Source organism: Equus quagga, chromosome 7, assembly GCF_021613505.1.
Source record: "Equus quagga isolate Etosha38 chromosome 7, UCLA_HA_Equagga_1.0, whole genome shotgun sequence".
Classification (NCBI taxonomy): domain Eukaryota; kingdom Metazoa; phylum Chordata; class Mammalia; order Perissodactyla; family Equidae; genus Equus; species Equus quagga.
Window position 1 is genome coordinate 30,641,848 of NC_060273.1, and position 21,744 is coordinate 30,663,591.

The 21,744-nt window shown below is 57.3% G+C and overlaps 1 protein-coding gene across 4 annotated transcripts in view; it reads right to left on the reverse strand.

The window, feature by feature from the left end:
• The window catches only part of MAD1L1 (mitotic arrest deficient 1 like 1), a 413,365-nt gene that overhangs the window by 181,027 nt on the left and 210,594 nt on the right, over positions 1-21,744 (reverse strand). For 3 of the 4 annotated variants that reach the window (XM_046666480.1, XM_046666478.1, XM_046666479.1), the window contains one exon: positions 15,686-15,826. The exons of the other annotated variant lie outside the window; for it this stretch is intronic. In XM_046666480.1, coding sequence (XP_046522436.1) covers positions 15,686-15,826 — 141 coding nt within the window. The remainder of the gene's footprint in view (positions 1-15,685; positions 15,827-21,744) is intronic. 4 annotated transcript variants of the gene reach the window in all.

The following is a 21,744-nucleotide window of genomic DNA, read 5'->3' on the forward strand; positions in this document are numbered from 1 at the left end:
CGGGAACAGTGGGGAGGCTTCTAGAAGGTGGGAACATGAGGGCTGACCCCAGCAGGTGCTCAAGTCCCTTCTCCCACAGAGTACCACCCTCAGTCAGTGCAGCCCACCCCTCACAAAGAGGGATCACACAGCCAGGGGCTCTGCCGCCCACCCCCCTGAGGAGAGGGATCACACGGCCGGGGACTCTGCCGCCCACTCCCCTCAGGAGAAGGATCACACGGCCGGGGGCTCTGCCACCCACCCCCCTGAGGAGAGGGGGCACTCGGCCGGGGGCTCTGCCATACAGTCACACTTGGCCGACAACGACTGCTGTCAGCTCTGAATTGGTTTCTTTAAAAATTTTATTTTGAAGTCACTTTGAAGTTTCAGATGTAGTGAAAGCGGCCGGCAGGTCGAGGCAGAACGGGCAGGGAGGGGTCAGGTTATCACCGGGTCTCAGGCCCACAGGGCTCCTGGCAAGTCTGCGCCAGTACAAGGAAGCTCAGTGGGCTTCTGACTCGGAAGCTGACCCCGACCCAGACCCCCCTGGGAACCAGAAGTCGGACACGTGGACGGCTTCAGTGGACAGGGAAAATGCAAAGCACAGCCCTGAGCGAGGTGGGAGGACATGAGGACCATGTGGCAGGCGGAGAGGCCAGAGGGCCCTGGGACCCAGACCCCAAGCAGAGAAAGAGCCGGCCCCGCCTCTGCCAGTGAGGACCAGAGGCTGCACGTTGGCCCTGGGGCTCTGTCCTCCACAGGTCTGCGTCCCGCCCCACATCCTACCAGCAGCACAGCCCCAACCCATCGCTCTCGGCACTGGACACTCAGTGGCCCCACAGACCCTCCTCCAGACCCCAGCACCCCTCCAAATTGCCACAGTGCCTGGTTGAGACCACTGACAAGTCTCTGGGCTCCATCCCCTCTGCACCTGCCCCCGGGCCTGGGCTCACACAGGATGCTGGGACAGTCCCAGCCCCAGGAGGCCAGGCCCCACACACAGCACAGTGTGGACGCTGCCTGGAGAGCCCCAGACCCCACTGGAAGCCCTTCCCGGTGCTGCATCAGCCCCAGGCACCCTGCTCCCTGCCACATACCGCTCAGTGGGGTCGGCCCGTCCCGGTCCTCTGCCTCTACAACTGTGACTGCATGCAGTCGGGGTCCCTCCTCCGGCATGAGGTCCATGCCCTCGATCTCTGCTCCTGGGGTACCTGTACTCTGGCTGGGGGGCAGGGCGGGCTCACATCCAACGCAGGGCAAAACGAGACCACACACGTGCTCACACACATACACATGCTCCCAGAGCACACACTCCACACACACACACACACACACACACACACACACACAGAGTATTATTAAGTTGGGAAAATGACATCAATGCCTCAAATGCTCTGGAACACCCTCACATAACCAGGCTGACCTCCCAGATGGAAGGCCACACAACTTCAGTTTCTTCAAATACAAAATCAAGGAGTCCTCACTTTTCCGAGTTAGACATTCCCCTTGAGAATTTATGAAAGTTATATAATCTCTACCCAGAAAAACACCCATACTAGCAAAACCTGGCATTCAGGGCAAGGCAGAGGGCCGCCCGGGGTTTGCCGATCAACAACGGCCGATACGCGATGAAGCTTCCACGTGACTGATTCTTCTGGCCCTCGGCACCTCTCTCCACAGGGGAGGCACTGTCACTGGCGCCCCTGACACGTGAGCAGAGCACCTCAGCCTGGGCTTCTGCTGGCAGAGCCAGGAGGACACCAGGTGGTCTGGCCTGGGGCAGCACCAGCACTCGGTTTTGAAGGAAATCCTATCAAGGGACTGAGAGGTGTACCCAGCCCCAGAGGTGCAGAGGCAGCCGAGAGGACCCCAAGAGGGTCCCAGGCGGCTCCCGGGTGGGCTCTGCCGCAGGCTCAGCCTGGCAGTAATTTCATCAAAGGCCCCAGGGCCCCAGCAACTCCCCAACAGACTCAGATTTCCCGGGTTCCGCGGCGCCCACGGTACTTGTGGGGAAGAAAAGCAGAGATCAGTGGAGGGCCCAACCCGGATGCTGGGTGAGGAGGGGCCAGGCGGAGGCCGAGGCAGGCACAGCACCAGACAATCGCCCCGTTCCAGAACTGTGACCCGTGACTTCGTTCTTCGCACGTGAACCTTGCTGGAAGGCAAGACTCCTGCTCTGAGGACATTTCTAAACCCCGTCAGGCTGGAAGGTCACAGGCAGGGCCCCTGGTCCCCTACAGAGCGCTGGCTTCTCCCAGCTGCAGTGGCTGGGCTGGAGGGTCAGCGTGCCGACGCCCCCTTGGACGTGGGGCTGTCACAACACTGACAGGGAACCACACCTTCCTCCCTGGAGTGGCTGAATCTTGTCCCCAAAAGACAGGTCAAGTCCTAACGCCAGGACCTGCGAAGGGACCTTTCTTGGAAATGGAGTCCTTACAGATGAAAGGACCTTTCATCTTCATTTGATGAAGGATCTCGAAAGAGATCATCCTGGCTTTAGGGCAGGCCCAAATCCAACGGCAGCTGTCCTTGTAAGAGAAAGGAGAGGGATGCAAGACTCACAGACACAGGGAGAAGGCCGCGCGACAACAAAAGCAGAGATGAAAGTGATGCAGCCACAAGCCCAGGAATGCCCAGGACTGCTGGAGCCCCCTGAAGCTGTGAGAGAGGCCTGGAACAGACTCTCCCTCGGAGACTCAGAAGGAATCAGCCCTGCTGACACCCTGACCTCGACTTCTGGCCTCCAGGACAGCAAAAGAGTAAATTTCTGTTGTCCTAAGCCACGTGGTTTGTGGTCACGTCTCACGGCAGCCCCAGGAGGCTAACAGCCTCCATTCCTGGCCTCACAGCATCAACAGGTATGCGGGCCACATAAGGAGGGTCCAGGGTCCAGTGTCTGTGGGCGAGAAGGCACCCAGATCTGCTGGGGGGAGGGAAGGCCCTCGAGGCTCCTACAGCAGCACCTGAATTATGCATCTTCCACGTCCACTGCTGTCACGAGACTGAGGGGCAGGGCAGCAGATGCCTCCCCAAGGGCCAGTCTGAAGTCTTGTCACCATCACCCAGAGTCACTCAGACCTGACTGGCCACGTCCACGCCCAGTACGAGACATGGAGGCCCAAGGAAATCAGGGAGAGGAGAGACCAGCATTGGGCAGGGACTGTGGCCCCACGTGGGCCCTGGAATCAGCATCCTCAGCTGACGAGTGAAGGGAGATGTCCGTGCGGAAGAGCATCCTTGAGTATGTCACAGAGAAAGGAGCTCAATTGGTGACCAGGACTGAGCCGAAGCAGTTGACCGAAACAAAATGACCTGAACCGAGTGTTGGGCATGTCTGCCCACCCCAGCCGGCGGCCCAGCCCGATGACGACGTCTCCCTGGATCTTCCAGTCCACACCTGGAGAGTGGACACTGAAGGACCCACCAGTTCTAGCACGCCAGGCTTTCTCACAGAGGACGGAGACGGGCACCACGTGCACCTCACCCGATGAAGGTGCAGAGTCTGCCGGCAGCACCGGGAGAGAGGGATTCCGAAGACCAGACCATGCCAGAGGGACAGACCCCTGCGGTGGCCAGTCACCTGCCACTCTCCAAGAGGCTGCAGCCAGGCCCTAGATCAGGGCCCCACATCTGGATCGAGCTCATGGACACCTTCCTGCTGTGCCTACAAGCGTCACTCCACCCCATGGATGCCCCCGGGCAGCTGGGGCTGGGCACCCCGGGAACCCACCCCCAGGCCCCAGCCAGGACATTGGCAGGCATCGCCTCTAGCAGAAAGTGGCTGTTCTTTAAGAGCAGCCCCTCAACGGGCTGGCGTCTGTTCCCACTCTGTCCTGCTCGGCCCCACAGAGATTCAGGAAAAGCAGCTGACGGTGCAGCTGATTTATTCCTGCTTTCTCCTTGAGGTTTTCTGCTAGAGCCAGGCTGCTGCCTAAGCAGAGAGGAGCCTCGGGCCACATCAGCCCCACCACTGTGCCTCCTCAGCCACAGGGGGCCTCGCGCGGGGTTACGGTGTCCACGGCACTCATTCCACTGACAACGTGCAGGCTCCTGGCTCTGCCCAGGACACCGAGGCCTCGTGCAAAGCAAGACAAGGACCTGACCTCGGGTTCATGCCTCAGGAGGGAGGAGGACAGTGCGCTGGCACCCTCAGACACAGTGCACAGGTCCGGGAGCCAGGGTGCAGTGGTCACTGCTCACCTCCTGGAGGGAGATCCAGCGGGGCGCACAGACTCCGCAGTTTGGGCCTCAGGTATGGCGGTTCTCTCCAGGAAGCCGCGTTCTGCGACAGGGCAGTGGGGCTCGGCAGAGCCACCCCGGCAGGAGCACACACGTGCCCCTTTCACTCGGCCTGACCGCTGCCAGCACCGGGAGGACTCGGACGTCACATCCTCCTGGTGACCTGCTCAGCCCTCTCCAGTCTCCTCAGCTGGGAAAGGAGAGCAAGCAGGTAGGTGCTCGCCGAGCTGGCGCTCGCTCTGCACGTCAGGAGGGACCCAAGATGGTGACAGGGGTCCTGTGGAGGCGAGCCTTCCGGGGGTCTCTGGCTGACAGCGGGAGGCTAGGGAGCAGTCAGCTGGTGGGGGCCGTGGGGTGTGCCCGAGGCTCCCCTCAGCCTCTCCGCACAGCTGCTTACAGGTAGCAAGGCCTAGGGCACCTCCTGAAGGGAATGGACACTTGGAACAGCCTCAGGCTGGCACAGACCCTCCCGGTTACTGCCCATCCCCAGCGGCCAGCCGGAAGTCTGGAAGCAGGTAGAGTGTGGGGGGTGCACGTGGGGGGGACACAGGAAGAAGGGAACAGCCTGTCCCAGAGGAGGCAGCACACCCGGGAGCACATGTGAGGTGGACGAGGTATGGGGAGAGGACGCCCTGACACAGCCCAGGGTCCCCGGCCACAGTGAGTGACCTCAGAGCCACATCAGGCCTGGAGTGGTGCCCAGAAGCCCACACAGCTCCTCCTGGTGGGGGCACTGGTGCTCCAGCTGGGCCTCCAGGTAGCCGCATGCGCTCAGACATGAGCCCCAGGCCACGTACCGCTTGCGATAGGGAGAGGCTGCTTGAGACCTCGGTGGCTATTTTCGTCTCAAAGTGAGAACTGCTGCAGCCGGCCCAGCACCCCGCCACCACAGGACCCCAGGCACAGCGGAGAAGCAGGCCCTGCAGGTAGGGCACAGGCTGGGGACAGGCTGGGCAAAACTCCTCAATGGCCGGGCTGGGGAGGACCCGAGAGCACGCAGCACAGTTCCCACACGCCTTACGGGGGGGAGGCTGGAGACCAGGGAAGTCTGGGGGCCCCAAGATCACAGGTCACCCCGAGGGAATGAGATGGGAGCCCCAGGCCTCCTGCCTTTCTGCTGCACTTCACACATGGGTTAGTGACAACGTGTAAGGAAAAAGGAGGAGACGATGCCGGTCATCGGGGGCCCTTCAGGCAAGAGCATCCAGACCCACTCATGGCTTCTATCCGGCAGCAGCCCCCAAGGGGCAGAGAGGAGCCCTCCCGAAGTGCATGGCAGCCCAAAGACAGGTGTGAGCTACGCTTCTCATGGCTGCAGAGCACGGTGACACGCAAGCAGGGAGACAGCTCATGTGGCCAGGTGCTCCGCCCAGAGCCTGGGGCTCTGATGGGTGGCCCTGGCCCCAGTGCACCCACCAGGACCCGCTGTCGCAGTCTGAGAAGCTGATACCTCTCTCAGACCTAGAGCATGGCGGCCCGCAAGGCGCTCAGAGGGCCACAGGGGTCACTCCCGCAGCGGACACCTGGACCCGGTCCTGGGCTCAGCCCAGCCCCTTGAACAGCCCAGGTGGTTCCCTGCAGGCAGGGTTCTCACAGAGCGGGCCTGGACCACGGAAGTGCAGCCCCACCCCCACAAGCTCCCCTACAGAGCTGGGGGAGGCCCCAGCAGACAGTATTCACAAGCCATTCAGACCATCACCAGACAAAGCAGGCCAATCCCAAAGTCTCCTCATCCCAGCGGTGGACCTGAAACAAGGGACGGATCCGAGGGTCAGCTCGGGGTGGAGCAGGAGCCTCCCACTATCCTCCCCACACACACTGACTCAGACAGCCACCCCGCCGAGAAGGAGGAGATCAGCAGAACTAAGAGCTGGTTTCTGTACAAGATAAACAAAATTGACAAACCTTCAGCTAGACTAAGAAAGAACGGGATAAGACTCAAGTAAATAAAATCAGAAACAAAAGAGGAGACATTACAACTGATACCACAGAAATACAAAAGATCATAAAAGACCACCATGAACAATTATATACCAACAAACTGGACAACTAGAAGAAATGAGTAAAGTCCTAGAACATACAACTGATCCAGAATAAAGCACAAAGAAATAGACCATCTGAAGACTCATAACGAGTAAGGAGATTGAATCAGTAATAAAAAAACCTCCCAACAAAGAAAAGCCCTGGACCTTGCAGCTTGCCTGGCAAATTCTACCAGCTAAAGAACTAAAGCCAAATCCTTCCCAAACGCCTCCAAACACCAAAGGCGGGAGGACATCCTCACTCATTTTATAAGGCCAGCATAACCCTGCCACCAAAGCCAGACAAGGACACCACAAGAAAGGAAACCACAGGCCCACATCCTGATGAACATAGATGTAAAAATCCTCAACAAAACGTGATACACCCTACTGACAGAATGAAGGATAAAAATCACATGATCATCTCAATAGATGAGGAAAAAGCATTTGACAAAATTCAACATCCCTTCTTGATAAAAATTAATTAGGTCCCAAAAGAATGTCCTTCAACATAATAAAGGCCATATAGGACAAGCCCACAGGTAACATCATACTCAACGGTGAGAGGTCGAAAGCTCAGGAACAAGACAAGGGTGCCCACTCTCACCACTCTTATTCAACATGGTACTGGAAATTCGAGCCAGAGCAATCAGGCAAGAAAAAGAAATAAAAGGCATCCTAATCGGAAAAGAAGTAAAAATCTGTTTGCAGATGACGTGATCTTATATATAGAAAATCCTAAAGATCCCACCAAAACTGTCAGAATAAGTGAATTCAGTGAAGTTACAGGATATAAAATCAACACACAAAAATAAGTTGCATTTCTATACACTAACAATGAACTATCTGAAAAAGAAATAAAACAATCCCGCTTATGATAGCATCAAAAAACAATAAAAATACTTAGGAATAAATTTAACCAAGGAGGTAAGAGATCTATATACTCAAAATTATAAGATATTGATGACAGAAAACTAAAGACACAAATAAATGGAAAGATATTCTGTGCTCATGGGCTGGAAGCAGTAATACTGTTAACACGTCCATACTACCCAGAGCAATCTACAGATTCAACGCAATCCCTATCAAAATTCCAATGACATTTTTGAAAAATAGAAAAAAATCCTACAATTTGTATGGAAGCACAAAATATCTCTAATAGCTAAAGGGATCTTGAGCAAGAAGAACAAAGCTGGAGGTATCACACTTCCTGCTTTCAAATTATATTATAAACTGCAGTAATCGAAACTGTATGGTATTGGCATAAAAATAGACACATAGATCAACAGAACAGAATAGGGAGCCCAGAAATAAATCTACACACATACAGTCAACTAATCTTTGACAAGGGTGCCAAGGATACACGAGGGTGGGAAACAGAGTCTCTTCAAAAAATGGCGCTGGGAAAACTGGATAACCACATGCAAAAGACTGAAATTGGACCCTTATCTTACACCATACACAAAAATCAACTCAAAAGAGATTAAAGACCTAAAACCATAAAACTCGTAGGAAAAAAAACAGGGAAAAAGCTTCTTGACATTGGTCTTGGCGATGGTTTTTTAGATACGACACCAAAAGCACAAGCAACAAAAGCAAAAAATAAACTAAAAGCCTTCTGCACAGCAAAGAAAACCATGAAAAAAAGGAAAGGCAACCTACCGAATAGGAGAAAATATTTGCAAACCATGTATCTGACGAGGGGTTAACAGCCAATATATACAAGGAATTCATAAAACTCAATAGCAGAAATAGAAATACCTAATTAAAAAATGGGCAAAGGACCTGAACAGAAATTTTTCCAAAGAATACTACAAATGGCTGACAGGTCCATGAAAAGGTGCTCAGCATCACTAAGTATCGGGGAAATGCAATCAGAGCCACAAGGAGACAATCACCTCACCCTGTCAGGATGGGCATCGTCAAACAGGCCTCAGAGAGCAAGCGTTGGCGAGGACGTGCTGTGCACTGCTGGTGGGTCTGTAAACCGGCCCAGCCACTATGGGAAACGGGATGGAGGCTTTCTCAAACAATTAAAAATAGAACTGATTCATATGACCCAGCAACTCCACTTCTGGGAATATAGCCAAAGGAAATAAAATCACTATCTTGAAGAGCTATCTGCACTCCCATGTCCCCTGCAGCATCATTCACAAGGGCCAAGACATGGAAACAAACAAAGTGTCTGTCCAAGGATGAATGGATAAAGATGATGTGGTATATACATATAACGGAATACTATTCAACCTTAAAAAAGAAGTAGATCCCGTAATTTATGACAACATGGATAAAACCGGAGGACATCATGCTAAGTGAAATAAGCCAGACGCAGAAGGATAAATACTGCATGACGTCACGTATGTGTGAATCTAAAAGAGTCAAACTCATAGAAACAGAGAGTAGAATGGTGGCTGCCAGGAGCCGGGCGGACGGGGAGGACTGGGGGCTGCTGGTCAAGGGGACAAACTTGTTATAAGGTGACTAAGACCTGGGGACCTAACGCACAGCACGCTGTACACGGTACAGACTCGAGTTAACAATAACATTATATACTAGAAACACGCTAAGAAAGCAGGTCTTAAGTGCTCTCACACGCAAACAGAACGATGTGAGATGAGGGGTATGCTGATTCGTTGACTGCGATCAGGATTGACTGTGTAGACAAGCGTCAAATCATCCTATCGCACATCTTAAGCACACACAGCTTGATCTGTCAATCACATCTCCGTAAAGCTGGGGCAGCGACTGGACCTCTACAAGCTTTAATCTCCTCAGCTCACAGAGCATCATCTACCCCATCTATAAAATGGGTATTAACTCCCACCTCCCGGAGCTGTTGTGGGAATTAAACCAAAAAAGGTATGTAAAGAATTTGGCACATGCAACAGCCCCGTAAACAGAAGCCGCTTGTTCCCGGCTCTGACCTCCTGCACAGACACCCCTGTCCTGACTCTAGGAGCCGGTGCTGAGAGCGGCAACCTGTCCTGTGTCCCCCTCGGTCTCTGCACGTTGAGACACCGGGTCCATCGCAGCGGACTCCCACACCTGGGTTTCCGGAGCTGCTTTCTTCATGTTAACTCCCTTCCTGTTTCCACTTCTCTTTAACATATTGCTTATCTTCTAACTCTGCCTCAAGATGCTTCACTCGGTTTTATCTGTGCTTCATTCGAGGAGAGTCAGCTCAAGTTCACTATATGAGGGGAGCCGTAAATGCACACATTCCTAAGAAAGGGACTGGACCTGGTGAACGACCTACGGTTCAAAAGCTGACGTTCTTCCTGAAGCGAGCCACCCATGCAAGGAGGTGAGGACAGAAACTGTCTCATCTGCGCCCTGACAGCGGTGACGGGGGGAGAGGGAGATGCACGCACGGTGACGCTCATCCTCCCGAGCTGGAAGTCGGAAATTATTTCAGATCCACTGTAACCCCAAATTGGGACTTTCCACATCCCTCCATGCAGCCAGCAGCACCATAATCTGTTTTAATTAAATAAATTGGAAAAACAAATCAGGCTGATATGTTGAATCAAGGCAGCATGCACTGCATATTTATAGCTCCGTCGACAGAGGAGGATTCGTGACATATGCTACCAACATCCGCAGCCGCTTTATTAAACGGAATAAATAAAATCCATGCAAAACGGCACAAACTTCACCAGAGTCAGGCTACTGGGATTCTCCCACTCTCAACACTTCCCGTTTGTTTTACTGAAATGTTTTTGCCAGGATCAAAACATGTTCCCCATTAGAACTGACTGATTAAGCTAAACGGGTGAAATGCAATGACTGGAAGAAGCCGATGAGCTCTCCAAATCCCCGTGCCCCCGTGCTCCCCGCTCCCCGCCAGTGAAGACGAGGTCCGGATCCGGCTCTCCCTGCACCCAGGGGGCGGGGACACCCCGGCTACGGGTTCCCGGCACAGAGGGCAAGCGACGTCCTGTGGGGTCACGCAGCTCTCTCCTCGGGCACAAGAGACACGCTAGAACAGGGGTCCAACAGCTACAGTCTGCACCCAAATCCAGCCCCCCTGCTTTGTCAATAAAGCTTTATTGGCACACAGCACGCCCACCATTTACAGATGGCCACGGCCACTCTCCAGCTACAACTCCAGAGCCGAGGGGCTGGGACCGAGACCATGTGGTCGCACAGCCCGCAGAATCGACTGGCCTTTTACAGACAAAGCCTGCTGACCCCTGAGTGAGAAGAAACAAGAGCTTGGGGTGAGGGCTGGGGTGGAGAGGGAAGCCAAAGAGGAGAGAGAAGGGACACCATAGAAACAGACATGAAGAGAGAACAGAAGGAAAATAAGGGAGACAAGGGACAGAGACTGGAAACGAAGGAAAAGAGAAATCGGTGGAGGTGGGGAGAAGCAGAAAGAAGTTTCCGATGGGCACGTCAGGCACACCCTGAACCCCAACACGGCTCACGACATTCTCCCTCTCAACGGTCCCCTGGACCCTGCCTTCTGGACCAGCGATGAGACATCAGGTGGGCGGGGGAGGCAACGTCCTCGTTACTTGAGTTAATCCATCTCTGTAATCAGGCCCGGGGGGCTGTGGGGGCGTTTTCCCAGCATGCACCACACTGTCCCTGTGGCTCTTTAGGACAGCTGAACAAAACGGGTGGTCCTGGGGCGTAACTGGTCCTCCCCTGCTCCTCCTGAGCCAGCCTGCGCCCCCCAAATGGTGCTTGCCTCCCGGCAGAACAATGGATGGGCTGTCTGGGAGACATGAAGGGACCCTCAGCCAATGGGTCCTGTGAAGTTACATAGCTCTTCACCGTGTGTCAGTATGTGACACTCAGCAAATAAACTTTCGACAGGCAGCGTGCAGCTGCTTTCAAAGGTCTCCAAGTGTGCTGGTTCTCCGATTCCTGACATGTAAGATGCTAATGAAACAAGACTAGGGAAACCCACCCCCCAAAAGCCCAGGAGGCACCAGCCCGCAGCCTACTGGGTGGGGGGTCCAGGGTCCGGTGTGAGGGTACCATGACCTAGAGGGCGGTTTCAAAGCCTGGGGCATCTCAGAGCTGGTTCCCTTCCTTGGGGCCTGAGAACTGCAACAGCAAGAGAGGGCCTCCCTGCCTGTTAGGGCTCGGCCTGGAGCAGGAGCGCAGGTCTGGGGCCACACAGCAGCTGAGGGGCTGGGCCTGCTGAGAGGCGGGAGCGGGCCTGGGCAGGGGGGCTGGCTCCTGGCTGGACGGCACCGAAGGATGGCCTGGCGAGGGCGCCCGAGCAGCGGCCGTGCTGCAGTGAAGGCAGAGAGACCAGTCCCGGCTCAGCCCTCCTCCACCAGGGACTCAGTTTCCTCCACTGCAAAGTGGAGATGACAAGCCCTGCCCTGGAGCGCTGGCACAGCGAGGCGAGGTGAGGCGAGGTGAGGAGAGGAGAGGAGAGGCGAGGAGAGGCGAGGCGAGGAGAGGAGAGGCGAGAAGAGGCAAGCCAAGGAGAGGCAAGGCGTGCAGCACCAGATGAATGGCAATGTTTCCCCGTTACCGCATCAGAGGATCCACACTGAGGCACCAACCTGAGAGGGCCTGGAAGCCGCTCAGGGCCTCAGAGGGCGACACGGGGTTCAGAGCCCGGGTGCCCAGTGTCTGAGCTGCCTCACAGCGGACAGTCTTGACCCAGAGGCCTATCTCCACAAAGGGTCAGGCTGGAGACAGGAAGGGCGTCTGGGCTGGGGGTCCCAGGACTGCCACAGAGTAGCGCTCAGTCAACACGAATAGAGAGAATGGATCCCCCGCTCCCGTACTCACCACCTACCCATCCCTGATCCATCGACCATCTACTCCATCCATTCAGATGTGCACAGCAACTCTCAGCTCTAACAGGAAATGGCAGGGACTAAAGCTGAGTCAGGCCAGCAGTCCAGTTTTGGTGTTTCGCCTTCAAGTGAGGCTCTGCCACCCCCTCCTGGAATCTCCATGAGGCTCTAGAACCTGGGAGAAGGGTCAGCAAACTGCAAACAGAGCAGAGCCAGGCCCCAGCCCCGGCTGCTACCTGGGCCCAGCAGAGGGGCACTCCACCCTTTTCTCTCGATATCCTGCTTCCCAAGGAACCACCACATCAAATGACCCGTGTGCCACCTTGCCAGGGGTTCCTCTCTATAGTCCTTCACCCTGCTGGAACCAAGCACCTCGAAATGCCTCCAGGTGCTCTCCCCATCCTGGTCTACAGACAGAATGACAGTTACTGCAATGGCCCGACCTCTGCCCACCCACCCTCACCTGGGGGGCCCAGGATACCCAGGAACCCTGTTAGAGTGAGAGGTCAGTCACAGAAGGTGACAGCAGAAGAGGCGGGACTTGCCCGGGGTCCTCTGACCAGCTCCGTGCTCCTTCCACATGCAGTCACTGGCTCTCACAGCGGGCGGGACTGGTCGGGCTGCTCTCGGTGCTGCAGCTCTGGGCATGGTGGGTACCGTCACTTCAAATCCACTTCACCTGGGAGCTCGTCCCACCTCTTTCCTGACTCCAAGACATCCCCTCCCCCTCTCCAAATCCTTTCCTTTTCTTTGCTAAAGGGTTTAGTTTCTGAAGTTGGGGCCACATTCTCCCTAACTCAGACTTCCTCCAGGGATGACAAGCATCCACACTGTGGAGAACGGGGTGGCCCCAGGGCCACAGGAGAGCAAGGACACACTCCCGGTGCTTGCTTTGTGTCTGTGTGATGCTGGCCAAGAGAAACAGTCCTGATCGAATGTGGGCTCTTCCCTTTCAGGGTTGCACACTTTCCAAGATGCTCACGGAGCCACCCAAGAGCCCAAGAAAGAACGGCTATGACGCTTAACCTCGCTGGGCGCACCCAGGGAATTCGGTTGGCCGGTGACGGGGTGCTGGGGTGGCTGGCTGTAATGCACAGGGACAAGGTGAGGTCCTCACGCCTGTTCTCGATTTAAAAAGGTGTCACTCTCCACAGACGGCAGAGAAGAGCCTTCTGCTCCCCATGGGCTTCCCCGTGCAGGTCACTTCTGTCATGTTCCTCCTATCTGGGAGAAACCCCTTCGGTTCCAGCCAGCAATGGTGGTTGCCCACACTTGGGCTGCCAGAGACCTGGTCCCACCCCTCACTCCATGGCTACACGGCGTGTGGCAACGTGAGCGACCTGACTGCTCTGTGAGGAAAATGTACATCACTGAAAGGGGGATGAGAGCAGAGCTCTTGGAAAAGCTAAAAGCCTCCACGTGGGCCCTCAAACTCCACACCCCGTCCTCACCCCACAACCAACCCTGAGAGCAGAGGCCCACTCTCTCCAGCGCAGCCAGCACGTAACTGACTCGTCGGGTCCTCCTTGTGAAAGGACCACTGCAGATCCCGTACGGGGCAGGCATCCACACCCGGCCCACCCAGGACCCTTGGTCCTCAGCCGTACCACCCGGCACCGCCCCCTCCAGGGGGTGCTCCCCGACCTCCTGTGGAGGCAGCCTCGCCCTAGCCAAGCTCCTTCGCTAGCTCTGGGGAAACTGCACGCACAGCCCCTACATATGCCAGTCCAGTCCCACTGACCCCTCACTGTGCGGGGGGCTCCCAGGGCCTTGCTGAGCAGAGAGCCTATGCATAGTGGTGCCAGGTACAGACCAGGTCAGAGGATGCCTAGGGCAGGGGGGTGGGGGTGAGGGAAGGAAGGAGGACCAGGCCAGACTGGAGGGGTGGAAGAGGGGAGGGGAACAGGAGGAAGAGGGGGACAGAGGAGACAGGGGATGACCCCCTTCTCCAGCACGGGTTCCAAGAGAGGGCTGGGAAGGGGACGAGAAGGGATCTTGGGTCTTGGCCATGAGCACAGCCCCCACCCCACCCGGACTGGACTTACAGAAGGATGGGCTGGCTTTGTCTGCTGCCACCTGGTGGAGGCCAGGAGGTGTACAGTTCTCAACACCAAGTGGACCCGGGCCTCTGGGCAGAACTGGCACACTGAATCCAACCACTGCCTCCACTTTCCAGAGTAAGGGGCTGCCGACTCCCAACACCCAAAGGTGGTCAGCCTCTCCTCACCTGCCTGGTGATGCTCCAAAAAGGCGAGGGAACAGTGCCCGGCTGTCCTGGCCCAGGAAGGCCTGGCTGCCGCCTCTCTGAACTTTGGTCCTCCCCCCAGAAGCAGCTCAGGCCCGGGTGGGGCCCTTGTGGGAGTTAAAAGGGGCCTGTTGTGCAGGACAGGTACAGAGGGCATGTGGGAAATGACCAGATGGCCAGAAATACATGGCCCCGGCCCCCCAGACCCCAGAAAGCAAGAGCCACAGCCCTCCAGCCCCTGGGCAGTGGAATGGCTTTGCTGGGAGGGCGGGGCCTCTGCTCCAGCAGCCAGGAAGGTGAGCAAAGCCAGCGTCCAGAGCACTGCCACTGGGCCCCAGGGTAACCCCAGCCTCAGACAGAGGACTTGAGGGAGCAGGAGCTATGCGCAGGGGTCTCTATCCCAGTGAAGATCTGGGGTCACTGTGGCCTAGGTGGAGGGCAGGAAGCTGGCAAAGAGCTGGCCTGCTTCCAGAGCGCCCATCAGGGCCCGTGTCCAGGAGGAAACAGGGCCAAGACAGGAGCCCCAACATCGACAGGGTGAAGGTGGCTGCCACGGCTGGAGAGCAGCTGCTCGCTGCTCCTCTGCCCAGGCCTGCCACCCTGTGCCGAGACTGGCCACGTGAACTTCCACGGCAACGACCACGACAGAGGAGCAGTGGACGTGGTGGGGAAGCCAGCTGAGCCTGTGGCCTCCCCAGCTCCTGAACTCTGCCCCCGCTCCAGGTGCACAGGGAGGCTGGCTGACCACTCTGCTGCACTGCTGACCATGGAAACAGGGCAAAGTCAGGGACTTTCTCTGCTGAAACTGGGACAGTCCTGTGCAAGCCGGACGAGTATGCCCCCTGCGGGCAGGACTCAAGAAGTGAAGACAGGGAGGAGAGAGGAAGCCTCCGCCTTTGCGTGGTGCATCAGACCCATCCTGAGGGACGGCTGGGCCCATGCTGCGAGCCTCAGGGCTGTGGGCTAGACTTGCAGGCCCCGCACAGCAAGGCAGGGCAACCGCACGAGTGAATCATTTCTGAGGTCACCGACAGCCCCTCATCACCCGACACACCAGAAATCCAAACATATGGCACTGGAGGTGCCATGCCGTCTGCCTCGTAATGAACTGATTAGTGTGCATATGGCGGGAAGACAGGAAGAATCTCTCAACTGAAAGATGCAGGGGCGGCTGGAGGTGTCAGAGAGGCTGCCCTGCACATCTCTCTTCATCAGCGCTTCACACGGAGCCAGAGTGTTGTAACAAAATGGCTATTAGCGCACCCATATTTATGATGGCTCAGTGGAGCTGCAGTCGACCTCAAATCAGGACTGAAGGTCTGCGCGTGGCAGGACCCACCGCAGCCCCTGCGTGGGCCTCCTCCCCTGGCCGCAGGACCGTGGCCCGAAGCCGCATGGTGGAGTGGGCGGGAAGGCAGACAGCCGGCTGCACTCACCTCCACCTCCGAGCTGTGGGCGTGCACCTTCTGCACCATGTCCTCTGCTTCACGCATGCGCCGGGTCAGCTGGGGCGAGTACTCTGCGGGGGTCAGCTCACTGTCGTAGGACCCCAGGATGGCACGCATGCCGTCCCGCTCCTGTGGACACAGAGGGCAGGTGGTCAGGCCCGGGGTGGTGACGTGATGCTGCAGAAACACCTGTGACACCACATGGAGACAGGAGCAGGAGTGTAGGCTTGGGATCAAGTTCAGGGGGCATGCCATCAGGCGGGGAGCCCCTCACACAGCTCCTCAAAGAGCTCAAGCCAAACGCTTAGCAGCATCTGATGCACGACGTTGACAGAGCCCACCGAGGCCAAGACAGAGACTCAGCTCCTCTCGAGGTGCAGCCTGAGCACGACCAGTGCCCAGTGAGCCTGTGGCCCCACCTTTGGTCTGGGCACTCTCTCTGACCACTGGTCTCGAGCTACAGAAGTCATGGAGACCTGCAGTGGGCACAGGCCCCACACAGCAGGGGTGGGGGCACCCCTCCCTGAGTCTGCTGTGTCCCCTGTGGCCTGGGTCAGTGTCACTTCCTGAGTCTCATCAACAGCCCAGGAAAACATGAGTGGGACGAGGCCAGGAAGTGGGTTTGAGGAGAGATCCATCTAAGCTCCCTGAAAGGTCCCGGGGTCCCCACTGAAACGGCGCTGGCCTCAGGGAGCACCTCATCTTCCCATGGAGCTCACGGGACCCTCAGCCACGATCCTAGGCTGCAGCGCATCACCCAGCACCAGCCACACCGGCACCCTTCCTCCATGTTTTGGGAAGAAGCTGGCGCCAGGTAAGAGTGCAGCTCAGGTCTCATGGGATGACACACTGCCCACACAGTGTCAGGACCCGTCTTAGAGCCACACAGAATCACGCTCGGGGTGCCCTGCTAGAAGGGATTATTAAGGCTGGCAGCATGAGCCCAGAAGTCAGGGCCCTGGGAGAGATGGGCAGCCCTCCTGAGCCAGGACTGGAAGATCCCTTCCTAAGATGCTCACCAAGGGAGAAAACCTCGAGGCCAGCAGGGGAAGGCCTGTGGAGACCCAGGGTGTCCCCGGGTCCAGGAACTGAGCTGTTCTGACTGACCTGCGTAAAAGGTGTCCGGCACCAGGAAAGGAGCCCCAGACTCCCCTGAGGGCTGCCCACATGTCTCCCTTCTGCACCGTGGGCCTGAAGCCACAGGACAATCTGGATTCTTCCAGCCCCAGACCCCGAGTGTGGACGCAGGAGACCTGGTCCCTGACAGATTCCAGGCGTGAGCTGGGGGCCAGCGCGTGCCCTCTCCTGGCCCACGCTTCTCCAACCTGCTGTCACGGACAGACGCCCACTATGAGCTCACGATAGAGAAGATCAGCCCCCAAAGAAAGCCCAGGCTTCCTGGAGCCCCACTTCTCACCCCCAGTGCACAGGAACATCCGGGGCTCTTGTGACCTGTCGATGAGGATTCAGCAGGTCTGCGGGGCCTGAGAGCCTGCACTCCCAACAGGCGCCCAGAGGTGTCAAGGCTTCCGGTGTGTGGGCCACAGCGGGGAGCAAGATGCAGGGCTCAGCGGCCTCTGCCCGGGGACAGCACGGCCCAGGAAGAGGGGGGTTTCTACAAGATCTGCAGGGCAACTGAGGCCAGTGCTCTCGTCCCCGGAGCCTCCATGCCCTGATGAAGGAGGTGGGTACTGAGCCGATCTCAAAGGACGGCAGTGAAGGGCAGTAGCACCTGGATGGAGTGTCCGATGCACTGGCCTATAAACAAGGCCCCCACAGTGACAGGACGACAGCAGACGATCTTATCCACACAGCACTCATGCACCTCCAGGACTCCTGGCACAGCGCATCCCTCTCCAGCACACGTGTTCTGGGGCAGCTGCTGGAGAAAGGTCGTCTGGCCTGGTACAGCCTCACTCTGTGTCTGGCCAGGTGCCCCTCCCAGCCCCCAGCCCCACAGGGCAGGGCGTCCAGGCGAGCTGCAGGGTCAGCCCATACCAGCACTGACTCAAAGGCAGATTCATGGAGCTGAAACGGACGTGGGGAGCGAGACCTCGGGAGCCACCCTCCAGGTGTGGGGGCCAAGGTCCCCATCCACGTGGCGTTCTCTCTGTTGGTGCTTCCACGAGCTGAGGCCCAACTGTGTCCCGAGGAGAGACCGTGCCAACTGCTCCACTACCCGAGCATCGGTGCCGTCCACCACCCCTGCCTAGGCCCTTCCTTCTCAGGCGAGTCTGGAGGAAGACCGGGGTGGGTGGTCGAGAGCTGACCGGCCCCTGGCTGCTGTGCCCGGTGCTTCCTGAGCCCACGAGCCTGACTCGCCCATCACCCCAGCATGGACTTCACAATTAGCTGATGACAAAAAATTCAATAAGTAACAAATTAAAGTTACAAATCCAACTGGAACTGGTCACATAACCGTGGAAAATTTGTTTCCACAGGAAGGTTTATCGAGTGTCATAATTTTATTGAAATCCTCTATCTTCCCATGGACTTTTATGGTTCTGAGCTGGATACAGAGTTATCATCACCGGAGCGCCGATACCACGCAAGGGCCGGGGAGGGGGTTTTCCTTCATAAACAAGCTGTAATTGTCTCTTTTATTGACCAATAAATCTCCAAAATGCTGCCTTTCACCACGGTTCTCTTCCATCAGACCTCCAGGCTAGCGACGCCAGCAAAGAGGAAAACGCAAAATTGAAAGTTTGTTGTTTGTACCTTTTAAAGAAATTGTTTTGTCATTAGTAGTAAACAAGCGGGGACCGTGCTGATTTGACTTGATAACGACTTTTTAATGACTGATTCCACTCGCGGAAAGGTTCGCTCCGTTTCCACTCGAGCAAACGCCAGCGATGAATAGGCGCGCAGCCTGAGCACACACGCCCCGCGGGCTCGCCCAGGAAGCACCACCAAGGCGAGCTGCCACTGAGCACCTCTCCTTGGTACAGAACAGTCCTGCGTGCAAGCCACCACATTTGCTTGTCACGGAATTAACGGCAACCGCAAGAGCGTGGAAACAGCATCACAAATGAAGAAACGAACGAAGGACTTGGGGGGGTGGATAGCGATGGAGGGGGTCCCGACCACAGGCCTGGGCACGCAGGGCTGCTCACCCAGAGGAAAGCAGAAGAGCTGAGGGCCAGGCTCAGACCCTGCTCCGCCCTCGCCAGCCCCAGACTCAGTCTGCCAGTGAGAGGGTTGGCCCCGATAGCTCCACGCTCCCCAAGCTGAAGCATCTGGGGTAGCATTTATCAACTCTGGCACACAGGCCTCAAGGAGACGGACCAGATGGAGAAAGTTTCCCCTGCCCTGCAGACGGAGCCTCCTGGCCAGGGCTGGTCAGAAGCGCAGGCTCTGGGGCCCACCCAGGCCTGCAGCTCCCATGGTGACTGACTCGGGAAGCCCAGTCGTCGCAACAGCAAAGGCCCACCTGCCTCCCATCTGTCCCTCAAAGATGCTGAGCCCACCGTGGCCTGAGAGCCTCAGCCTGACAGACCCCTCGGTCTGCAAACTTCCTCCCTGGAACACGTCTGGTTCTCGTCCTTCAGGTCCAGCCCCGCCAGCCACACGGCCAGCACACCCCACTGCACATGCCTCTGCTGGTCCACATCGCCCTCTTCCTGCTGCAGCTCCAGCCCCGGGGGGAGGAACCTGGACCGTCCCACTCATGACTCATCCCCCAGGCCTGGCACCGCTCTGGAGATGGGGGATTCAGAGATGGGGGGGCTTCTCCTCTGTATCAGGTTATAAGCTCTTGAAAGGCTGTGACTTACTAACAGGGAGGGAAGAACTTCCTTCACATGTGTTTGATGTCAGCCCTTTCTGCAGCCGTCAGAAAAGGCTTGTGTAACTCCAGAATCCAATGGCTCTCGGTGAACAGGCGAAGCTGTAGACAGGGAGAATGTTCTGGAACTACAAGGGGGATGAGAAAAGCCGTATGGGCAACAGAATGGGTTGAAGAGGCAAGAACACAGAAAGGTGAGGATTCTAGCTAAGAGCATGTATGTGGTGTGTCTGTGTGTGTGTGCACACGCGTGCACAAGTACATGCATGCGTGCATGTGTGTGTCATAACCCTTCACCGGCCAAGTCCCCGGGATCCCCGCCCACTACAAGGTGGCAGGCAGAGAGCAGGGCACTTCCGATGCTTCTGGCCCTAACAGGCTGGGTCCTACCGCCACCGCAGAAGAGCCCCTCTGGGGAGCCCGTGCTGGTGTGAGGGGTCCCCCAGGAGAGCTCAGGGCATCCGCACGGGCTGCCAGAAGCTCCAGCTCCCTGGCCCCTGCTTCATCCATTCGTCTGTTCTCCTCGCTAACCCTAAGTCTCTTCGCAGAGCCGGGTCCGAGCAGTGCCGGGCTGGGGACGGGGGCAGGAAAGGGGGCAGGGGTGAAACACAGGCCTCAGGCGGGGGCCCGGGGACCAGGCCTGCGGCCTCCTGAGCTCTGGGGAAGCGTGCAGACATCAGGATCCCCGAGGGAAGGCAGTGGGCACTGCAATTCCAGAGGCTGTAGGAAGGCCTGGCTTCCCGGCTGGGTGCAGTGCGTCCCTGGGCACCTCAGTCAGAGGGTGCAGTGGGAGCGAGCCCCCAGAGAACCCTTACAGGAGGGCGAGACGGTGAGCATCTTCACCATCAGCGGGTCCTCCAAGGGCACAGAATTAACCCTGAGCTTTGAAGCGCAGCCCAAGACGCCAATGAATCCCAGGGGACAGACACACGCACCCATGCAGAGGCTGAAGGCACACACGGGGGATGGGGAAACACAACGAGGGAGGAGAGCTGGCCCTGCAGCCTCTCGCCCTACCTAGCCCAAATCCTGGCTTCATACTGACTAGCTGTGTGACCTTGGGAAAAGTAACTTGCCTCTCTGAGCCTCAGGATGCTCAACTGTGAAATGGAGAGCACGCGGGAACCCTCGGGTCACTGTGAAGTTCAAACACAGCTGTGCACATAAAACATTCTGCATCCCCACTTCAGAAGCCCCCACCCCAGTGACACAGGTGGGCACACAGGGATCTACAAGTCCACTCGTGGGGGAAGAAGCACATGGGAGAGACGGAGGGCGTGCCTGAGATCCCAGAGCCTGGCGGGGGCCCCAGGAGGTGGGCAGCACGGCAGTGCGAGGGCCTCCTGACAGACGCTCTGCCCGCCTAGACTGTGAACCCAGCTCCTGGCATCCTCTGCTCCTCCGAGCCAGCAGCAGCCCTCACGCACCTTCACTTTCACGATGCTCACCTCCCGCCTCCACGCCAGAGCTGCCAGCCTGACTCCCTCCCCTGGCCGCCCTCTTGAACCCGGTGCCCTGTTCTAGAAGGATGCCCTCCACAGGGCCGCCCAGCACAAGGAGGGCACTCTCCGTGGGCACCTCTCCCCGCTCGTCCACCCCGCCAGCCTGCTCAACAAGTCTGGGACTCGACTCGGGCACTCCACGACTTTTTTTTCTAAGAAAATGAAATGATGATCCTAAATAGCTACAAAGCCCTGCTCCAGTGACCTCTCCCATCACACCGAGTCACCCAAAGAGACGGAGAGGGAGTTAAGCAGAAACAGGAGACCACACACCCGCTCCCCTCTCTGGTCTCGGCACCGCTGTCCCCCCTCGGCCAACCTTCCCCAGAGCCCTGCTCCCATCCTTTCTCAGAGTGCCCACTCTGAGCCCAGGGGCGGGCTGCAGGGGTGCCCTGCTCCAGAAGGAAGGAGCTCCACGAGGCAGGAGGCCCGCTGAGGACGTGAGAGTGAAAGCCGGCCTCCGCCTGAGCCGGCCAGGGACTCGAGCGTGCTTCCAGGCCCGACTCGTGGCCAGTCACTTCCCAAATGCGTGGGGACAGTGCAGAGATGTGCTGTGACTCCAGCCTCCTTGGGCTCCACTGAGAATGAGGAATGAAAACGAAACAGCAATGATAAGCACTGAGGAGGTCTGGCTCTAAAGTCGGACAAACTGGGCTCAAATCCTGACTCTGCCACGAACCAGCTGTGCAACCCTGGGCAAGTGACTTAGCCTCACTGAACTCAGCCCTCTCATGCAAGATGGGGCACGGCCGCTCCAGACG